The 10,000-nt window shown below is 47.3% G+C and overlaps 1 protein-coding gene across 3 annotated transcripts in view; it reads right to left on the bottom strand.

Moving 5' to 3' along the window:
- The window catches only part of ec (echinus), a 292,962-nt gene that overhangs the window by 98,671 nt on the left and 184,291 nt on the right, over window positions 1-10,000 (bottom strand). Inside the window, exon 1 of one of the 3 annotated variants that reach the window (XM_069312385.1) lies at window positions 3,429-3,450. The exons of 1 other annotated variant lie outside the window; for it this stretch is intronic. Coding sequence is in view for 1 of the 2 variants with exons in the window: in XM_045767593.2 (XP_045623549.1) it covers window positions 1,649-1,699 (51 nt within the window). In the remaining variant the exon portion in view is untranslated. Of the gene's footprint in view, window positions 1-1,648; window positions 1,816-3,428; window positions 3,451-10,000 lie in introns of those variants that run through there. One more of the 3 variants, XM_045767593.2, reaches the window with a different exon arrangement.

The raw sequence follows: 10,000 nt of genomic DNA, 5'->3' as shown, positions 1-10,000 counted from the left end.
GCTTAAGAGACTTGACTGCTGCCTAAGAGAGGCAGCAGTGACAAGTGGCACTCGAGGGACGGCCGAGGTGACAAGAATGACAGGAAACATGAGCATGGTCGGTGACCGGGACGCGGAGACATTGAGCCCTGAAATCATCGCAAGGTAAGGTGATCCAGGGGGCATCCTTTTGACCCTTAACTCCGTGTCCACGATGCCGTGGATGGTTCAATCTCAACCCCCGCAAGCACAACTAGGTAAGTACTAAGGAGTTAGGAGAGACATGATTACCACATACAAAATTCTCAGGGGAATTGATAGGCGTAGGTAAAAACATCGCTTAACACTGGTGGTACACCCACAAGGGGACCCAGATAGAAAATTAGTACCAAAATGAGCCATAAAGTCATTAGAAAGAACTTGTTGAGTTTCGGAATAGTTAAGAAATGGAATGCATTAGGCAGTGATGTGGTGGAGGCTGACTCCATACACAGTTTCAAGTGTAGATATGATAGAGCCCAATAGGCTCAGGAACCTGTACACCAGTTGATTGACAGTTGAGAGGCGGGACCAAAGAGCCGAAACTGAGCCCCCGCAAACACAATTAGGTGCGTGCATACACACACACACACACGTACATCATTTACACTTTGCATATATTTTATCAATTTGGCGGGAAACGTCCCAGCAGAAGCAGGCGACGCCTCCTGCAGGTGTCAGTTTAAAGGCCGAGGTAAAACTCCTGCCGCGACGGTCTTGGAGCGGCCAACACCTGCCGCGACGGTCTTGGAGCGGCCAACACCTGCCGCGACGGTCTTGGAGCGGCCAACACCTGCCGCGACGGTCTTGAAGCGACCAACACCTGTCGCGACGGTCTTGAAGCGACCAACACCTGTCGCGACGGTCTTGAAGCGACCAACACCTGCCGCGACGGTCTTGAAGCGACCAACACCTGCCCCGACGGTCTTGAAGCGGCCAACACCTGCCGCGACGGTCTTGAAAGCGACCAACACCTGCCCCGACGGTCTTGAAGCGGCCAACACCTGCCGCGACGGTCTTGAAAGCGACCAACACCTGCCGCGACGGTCTTGAAGCGGCCAACACCTGCCGCGACGGTCTTGAAGCGGCCAACACCTGCCGCGACGGTCTTGAAGCGACCAACACCTGCCCCGACGGTCTTGAAGCGGCTAACACCTGTCGCGACGGTCTTGAAGCGGCCAACACCTGCCCCGACGGTCTTGAAGCGACCAACACCTGTCGCGACGGTCTTGAAAGCGGCCAACACCTGCCGCGACGGTCTTGAAGCGACCAACACCTGTCGCGACGGTCTTGAAAGCGACCAACACCTGCCGCGACGGTCTTGAAGCGGCCAACACCTGCCGCGACGGTCTTGAAGCGACCAACACCTGTCGCGACGGTCTTGAAAGCGACCAACACCTGTCGCGACGGTCTTGAAAGCGACCAACACCTGCCCCGACGGTCTTGAAAGCGACCAACACCTGCCGCGACGGTCTTGAAGCGGCCAACACCTGCCCCGACGGTCTTGAAGCAACCAACACCTGCCGCGACGGTCTTGAAGCGACCAAGGGGGCGTCCTACCTGGGAAACACCTCCACTCACACACCTGAAACACCCGCCACCCCCCCCCCCCCCCCAAACCAACACTCACCCTAGACACCTGAAACACCGCCGCGCGCTTCCCCACTTTGTCACACTTCATGTCGGCAGTTCCGTCACACTTTGCACAAGCATAAATCCATTTCGGGAAGGCGAGAGTAAGACATGAAGGCCGCCGGCACGCACAGCAGCAGCACCTCCCGCGGCTAAGGTCCAAGGTGTACTGAGGCTCTCCGATACCGAGCCCAAGTCAGCGCCGCCGGCCGGGGGAGAGGTTGCCGATGCTCGCTGCTTCCATACACTAACACCCTATTAAACTACACTCTAACTACACTATACACACGGATTTGTAACTTTTTCACTCTCTGTTCACCTTATGTACATCTGGCGGCCGAGGGTTCGATAACAGCGCTGCGGTAAGTAAGTCTAAGTCTTATACCTTAAGACTTACAATTACCACAACAATACCTTTCAAAAATCTACAAGTTCCTCATGCTAGGCTTCGGAGATGTTAACATCTATTGCAAACTATCTCCCTGGTGGTTATGACACCCTCAGCCTGCACTAACAATCTAAGGAAACAAAGATATAGATATATTTCTCATATTTAGTCTTAACCAAATTGGTAACCCGCAAAATGCATAAGACATTCGTTGTGGGGGATTTTGGTGGTGGTTTATATTCGCGGGGAAATATTATATGGCTCACTAGCACCCTGTGTGTCATTGATGGTGATCAGGTCATTGATGGTGAGGTGTTTTCACCTAACATGTTACTCCGAGAGTGCGTATAGGACGCACGTATGGTGTAGGACATGCGTCGCGAAAGTATTGTCTGGTTACCTGTTGATATGGGTGTGCGTGGCAGCTATTAGTCTGAACCTGTACTAGCGCTACGCTACGCGCACTGACGCACTACTACGCATGTCACCCACCGTACGCTACGCTGCTACGCATGTCACCCACCGTACGCTACGCTACTATGCATGTCACCCACCGTACGCTACGTCACTACACATGTCACCCACCACCGCTACACATGGGGTGGTGTGTCACCCACCACCATGACCTGTTACCCGCGTGTCTCCCCCAGGGGGGACAGTCATCCACCTCCCCCTCGCTCATCCTCCACGAGCGACACATCCAAGTGACGCCACGGAAAATGACTCCTTCAAGAAGTGTTGTGGTGGCGCCGGCCGCGGGGGTACTGGCGGCGCCAGTCTCTCTGGCGTCGTTGTAACACGGGTTTGGGTCCTCCCTCTTTACTTCCTTCTTTCTACTCCCTCTACCCGTATTCTTACTTATTATTCTCTACCAAGGGACTCCAAAACTTTTACCAAAGCCAACTCCACGCCACGTGGTCCTAAGACGATTGACCGACTTAGGATTCTACACCCAGTATGACGTGACCTAAGCTCTGAACAAAACCCTAGAGTCGCCTCTATGCTGCCACCACCAGACCAGCTCTACAGAGCAATGATCGAGGTCTGGATCGATCACGCTAATTAATCAACCTTGGGGCTTGATCCCCACTAGTAGTTTATAACCTCGGAAACTTGAGTGTGGAATTAATTAGATGGGGATGATGAATTCCGATCCGATGTTAGAATCGGCGCCCAATGCAACTCTGCCTCGTGTGGACCACGTGACCAGGACAAGTTTACACATAACCAAATGGAAACAATAAAATGCAAATTAATAACAAATTTAATTTATTAAAAGAAAACTAAAACAAAATCTAAATGTGTTCACTCCCTATCACTTTAACACTCCCTACTTGACCTGAATGGCAAATGAGAAGACTATTTCTATACATAACCATAGCAACTATACCTCTATGTTTTCCAGCTAAGATGTTGTGCTGGTCTTGGGGAGAGGTAAGATGGTTGACCTCTCCCAGCTGCTCCCGTATTCACACTGATCTCTCCCTTGTCTCGTCTACCCCAGACAAGAGTATTGTATCCTTCCGCCTAGTCAAAGTTCTACCCAGTTACTAGCAAGGTTTAAGTTATAACAATTAAACTCTGTTGTACTTAATTGATCCAGACTGGTTGAATTATTTTACTGAATTAAATTACAAACATCTAACGGCAGAGCTGTTCCCGATCACAAAAATGGTTATTAAAACTTTGAGAAATAGTAGACCTGTCAACCCCTGATGACCTATGACCGCCGGTCACTCCGCCTTAAAAGTTAGATCTGATTCGTGACGTCACTGATGGTGACTTAAACTCAATAACTAGAATACTCTTGATATTGTATCCAGTACTATTATACAATACAATTTTAATGCAAAATGAATAAAGGCTAATTTTCTCTAAATTACTTGAATACTATAGGATGGTTCATTATACGCAGCTATGAACAAAGCGTCGGTTAATTCCACCGCGAATTCCCCTGGGGGTCAGGTCACCATGCGGCTCAGCTTCCCATTCTCTTTTGTCGATAAACCACTCTGGATAATTCTTACAACAGCCTAGTTTGTTACATCGTCAACACTTGGCAGACTGTCCTACGACCAGTGAACAGTCTTAACAGGGTAGTTCAACATGCGCCAGTTCTTGGTGAGGGTAGTTACGGCTGGCGTAGTTACGGCTGGCGTAACTACGGCTAGTAAGACGAGCTCCTGGTAATCGTACATTGTGACTTGAGGCAAAACAATCCAGTTTCCTCTTGAAAATGTCCACGGTTGTTCCGGCAATATTTCTTATGCTTACTGGGAGGACGTTGAACAACCGCGGACCTCTGATGTTTATACAGTGTTCTCTGATTGTGCCTATGGCACCTCTGCTCTTCACTGGTTCTATTCTGCATTTTCTTCCATATCGTTCACTCCAGTATGTTGTTATTTTACAGTGCAGATTTGGGACCTGTCCCTCCAGTATTTTCCATGTGTATATTATTTGGTATCTCTCATCTCCTTTCTAGCGAGCACATTTGGAGAGCTTTGAGACGATCCCAATAATTTAGGTGCTTTATCTCGTCTATGCGTGCCGTATATGTTCTCTGTATTCCCTCTATTTCAGCAATCTCTCCTGCTCTGAAGGGCGAAGTGAGTACTGAGCAGTACTCAAGACGGGACAACACAAGTGACTTGAAGAGTACAACCATTGTGATGGGATCCCAGGATTTGAAAGTTCTCGTAATCCATCCTATCATTTTTCTGGCTGTCGCAATATTTGCTTGGTTATGCTCCCTAAACGTTAGGTCGTCAGACATCATTATTCCCAAATCCTTGACATGCTGCGTTCCTAATATGGGCAAATTGTGTTTTGTACCCTGTATTATGTTTAAGGTCCTCATTTTTACCGTACCTGAGTACCTGAAATTTATCACTGTTAAACATCATGTTATTTTCTTCTGCCCAATCGAAAACTTTATTAATATCTGCTTGTAGTTTTTCAATGTCTTTGGCAGAGGTAATTTTCATGCTGACTTTTGAGTCATCTACAAAGGATGATACGAAGCTGTGACTTGTATTTGAGTCTATATCAGATATGAGAATAAGGAACAGTAGCGGTGCAAGGACTGTACCTTGAGGTACAAAGCTTTTAACATCGCTTGGACTTGATTTTATCTGATTGACTGTTACTCTTTGTATTCTGTTCGACAGGAAATTGAATATCCAGCGTCTTACTTTTCCAGTTATTCCCACTGACCTCATTTTGTAAGCTATCACTCCATGGTCACATTTGTCGAACGCCTTTCCAAAGTCTGTGTATACAACATCTGCATTTTGCTTTTCTTCTAAAGCTTCTGTTAATTTGTCACAGTGGTTGAGTAACTGTGACAGACAGGATGTTCCCGCTCTAAATCCATGTTGTCCTGGGTTGTGTAGTTCATAATTTTCCTCAAAAACTAGAATACAGAAAAGCACTGTATCAAAAGGAACAAATACACAATTACTTTACTATATAAATGTCTTTGATACCTTCTGAAGATGTATTAATATACGAAAGTACTTAAGGAAATTCCTGTTTCAATTTTCCTCCGTGGTCTGGAGGAAAATATATACACTGGCATACATTATATATATATATATATATATATATATATATTATATATATATATATATATATTATATATATATATATATATATATATATTATATATTATATATATATATATATATATATATATATATATATATATATATATACATATATATAATATATATAAGTACAATACAAGGTTATCTATCTCTTTGCTGCCAGAAAAATTACTTCAAGGTTAGAAAAAGTGGAACTAAGATCAAGCAACGGAAGGCTCCTGAAGGAGGGGGGGGGGGGGGGTTATTCACTCACACATCCTTCACTGTACTAACACACATATTTCATTCACCTGGGCTGTAGGAGGCTCGAACCCTGGACCCCTACGTGTGTGATGCTGAAGCTCCATCAACCAAGCTATATTCTTAATAAGTCACATGTACTAGAACTATCCATGTTCATGATATCCTTGTATACACCAAGACACTCTTAAGATTCTAACCTACTCACCAAGACACATCGTAAGATTCTAACCTACTCATCAAGACCTTTCGTAAGATTCAAACCTACTCACCAAGACCGTTCGTAAGATTCTAACCTACTCATCAAGACCGTTCGTAAGATTCTAACCTACTCACCAAGCCACATCGTAAGATTGTAACCTACTCGCCAAGACTGTTCGTAAGATTGTAACCTACTCCCCAAGACACATCGTAAGATTCAAACTATCTTACATACCCACTAACAGAAGGTCTCTTAACCCCTCCAAGACCAATACCTTTAACAAATTGCTAAACCTTAAAGGGTGACATAAAATCTTAAAGACTGACAACATACCTATTGACTGCCAATCCCAAGTAACGAGGAATGTTCTATAACAAGCACAACTAGCAAGGTAACCTTCGTTACCTTGTGAATCACGCACGAGGCAGAAACAAATGGGCAAAGTTTCTTTCACCCTGAATGCCCCCTGTTACCTAGCAGTAAATAGGTACCTGGGAGTTAGACAGCTGTTACGGAGCTGCTTCCTGAGGTGTATGTGTGTTGGGGGGGGGGAAATAGAAGTTAGTAAACAGTTGATTGACGGTTGAGAGGCGGGCCGAAAGAGCAAAGCTCAAGCCCCGCAAACAGAACTAGGTGAATACAACTAGGTGAATACAAACACACACACACACACACACAAATGGAATGCATTAGGGAGTGATGTGGTGGAGGCTGACTCCATACACACTTTCAGGTGTAGATATGATAGAGCCCAATAGGCTCAGGAACCTGTACACCTGTTGATTGACAGTTGAGAGGCGGGACCAAAGAGCCAGAGCTCAACCCCCGCAAGCACAATTAGGTGAGTACACACACACACACACACACACACACACACACACACACACACACACACACACACACACACACACACACACACACAGTATGATAATGTAACGTACTGTTTAAGAGTGAGTACATTGTACACATTCACAGGAAGAGTATAAAATGCACATTCAGAGGAAGAGTATGAAGTATAACAGGAGCCACACTCAAGCCACCGACGCAGAAGGACCGCCGTCGCAATTCCATAAAGACTATTTAATTGTCCCTGTCACTTAGGGAAGAAAAAATCAGGCACCATTTGACTGCAACATTAGCTCGATGGAGGAAGGAAACACAATCCAATGGACAACATTCCCGGCTTTGAGCGGGGAACGTGGGCATTGTGGCGCTGGATAATGGCGCCTTCGTGGGCCTTTGTGGCCCCTGCCCCCCCCCCTCTCTCACATGGGGTGGGTGTTCGACTCTCCCTCCTCCTATCACATGGGTTTTTTTTTTTTTATTTTTTTTTTATTTATTTTTTTTTTTTTTTATTTTTTTTTTTTTATTATTTTCTACCACAGACGTGGCCACACATTTACAATGCTAACCAGCATATATACATTTTCTTCTGTCCTCCATGGACAGGGTTAGAGAAGTGTTAAACATACAGTTCAAGGGTTTATTGAACACTCAACCACAGAAGGTGATTCGGTGCTTTTAAAATGCTAAGCTAACCTACATACGTAAATACATAGATACACAAATTTACGTATGCCCTACATAAAGTATTAGAATAGATATCACATGGGGTGGGTGTTCGACTCTCTCCTCCCCTATCACATGGGGTGGGTGTTCGACTCTCCCTCCCTCTCACATAGGGTGGGTGTTCGACTCTCTCCCCCTCTCACATGGGGTGGGTGTTCGATTCTCCCTCCCTCTCACATGGGGTGGGTGTTCGACTCTCCCTCCCTCTCACATGGGGTGGGTGTTCGACTCCCCACCCCCCTCTCACATGGGGTGGGTGTTCGACTCTTCCTCCCCCCCCCCTCTCACAGGGGTGGGTGTTCGACTCTCCCCCCCCCCCCTCTCACATGGGTTGCTTGTGAAAGGGGCTGAAGAGCCAGGTGAGAGAGGGAGGTTATCTTGGAGATGATTTCGGGGCTTAGCGTCCCGCGGCCCGGTCCTTGACCAGGCTTCCTTTTTGTTACACCCCCCCCCCCCCAGGAAGCAGCCCGTAACAACTGTCTAACTTTCAGGTACCTATTTACTGCTAGGTGAACAGGTGCATCAGGGTGAAAGAAACTCTGCTCATTTATTTCCGCCTCCTCCGGGGTTCGAACCTGGAACACAATCGAATCTGCCCATAGTAGGAAAACAGCATGTAAAGGATTTGGGAATAATGATGTCCGACGATCTAACGTTTAGGGAGCATAACCAAGCAAATATTGCGACAGCCAGAAAAATGATCGGATGGATTACGAGAACTTTCAAATCCAGGGATCCCACCACAATGGTTGTACTCTTCAAGTCACTTGTGTTGTCCCGTCTTGAGTACTGCTCAGTACTCACTTCGCCCTTCAGAGCAGGAGAGATTGCTGAAATAGAGGGAATACAGAGAACATATACGGCACGCATAGACGAGATAAAGCACCTAAATTATTGGGATCGTCTCAAAGCTCTCCAAATGTACTCACTAGAAAGGAGACGAGAGAGATATCAAATAATATACACATGGAAAATACTGAAGGGGCAGGTCCCAAGTCTGCACTGTAAAATAACAACGTACTGGAGTGAACGATATGGAAGAAAATGCAGAATAGAACCAGTGAAGAACAGAGGTGCCATAGGCACAATCAGAGAACACTGTATAAACATCAGAGGTCCGCGGTTGTTCAACGTCCTCCCAGCAAGCATAAGAAATATTGCCGGAACAACCGTGGACATCTTCAAGAGGAAACTAGATTTATTCCTCCAAGGAGTTCCGGACCAACCGGGCTGTGGTGGGTATGTGGGCCTGCGGGCCGCTCCAAGCAACAGCCTGGTGGACCAAACACTCACAAGTCGAGCCTGGCCTCGGGCCGGGCTTGGGGAGTAGAACAACTCCCAGAACCCCATCAACCAGGTATATGTGGGCCTGCGGGCCGCTCCAAGCAACAGCCTGGTGGACCAAACTCTCACAAGTCAAGCCTGGCCTCGGGCCGGGCTTGGGGAGTAGAACAACTCCCAGAACCCCATCAACCAGGAACCTTAGGACTACGAAACCGAAGCGCAGTTCACTCAACTGTCAGGCCCCTAGGGAGGGACGCAGAGAAGGAAGGAAAAGAAGGAAGGGAGGAAGGAGAAAGTAAGAGAGGGAGAGAAGAAAGGGAAGAAGCACAAAGCACAACAGAAGAAGGAGAGACATGGGACAGGAGAATAATTACCTCAAAGATAACCACAATGGGATAATAGTTAATATAATAGAGAAGGGAAGGAAGGAGGTAAGAAAAGGGGGAGGGGGAAATGCCCCCCCCTCTCCCCAACCCACCAACTCCCCCCTCCAGTGGGGGTGTGGGACACCACCCACCTGGGGACAGGGAGCCAGCGGAACACCCTCCTGGGAAGAGATCTAACCAGACAAAGGACCATTCATTAAGGAGAACACCCAGTAATGAAAGGACAAATATCATCCCATACTGTGGTAGAAGACCTACACCCCCCCTCACCGTGGGAGCCAGTTCACCTCCTCCCTCACCGTGGGAGTCTACCTCCTCCCTCACCGTGGGAGAGTCTACCTCCTCCCTCACCGTGGGGGAGTCTACCTACTCCCTCACCGTCGGAGCCAATCAAGGATTACGGGCCCTGAGTGCTGTCCACTCAGCCACCAGGCGCTCTGTACTCACCTAGTTGTGCTTGCGGGGATTGAGCTCTGGCTCTTTGGTCCCGCCTCTCAACTGTCAATCAACTGGTGTGTGTGTGTGTGTGTGTAATATTTGTGACCGCGGGGTCCAGCTTGGACTCCGCCTTCCTAACCTTCAGTTGTCTAATGTATTGACTCTCGACCTATTTTACTCTCTCATATCTACTACATATATTTCTCTCCAACACACGCACGCACACGCGCACACA

This window comes from Procambarus clarkii, chromosome 72 (genome assembly GCF_040958095.1).
Source record: "Procambarus clarkii isolate CNS0578487 chromosome 72, FALCON_Pclarkii_2.0, whole genome shotgun sequence".
NCBI classification, from domain to species: domain Eukaryota; kingdom Metazoa; phylum Arthropoda; class Malacostraca; order Decapoda; family Cambaridae; genus Procambarus; species Procambarus clarkii.
This window is presented reverse-complemented; position numbering and strand designations above follow the sequence as displayed.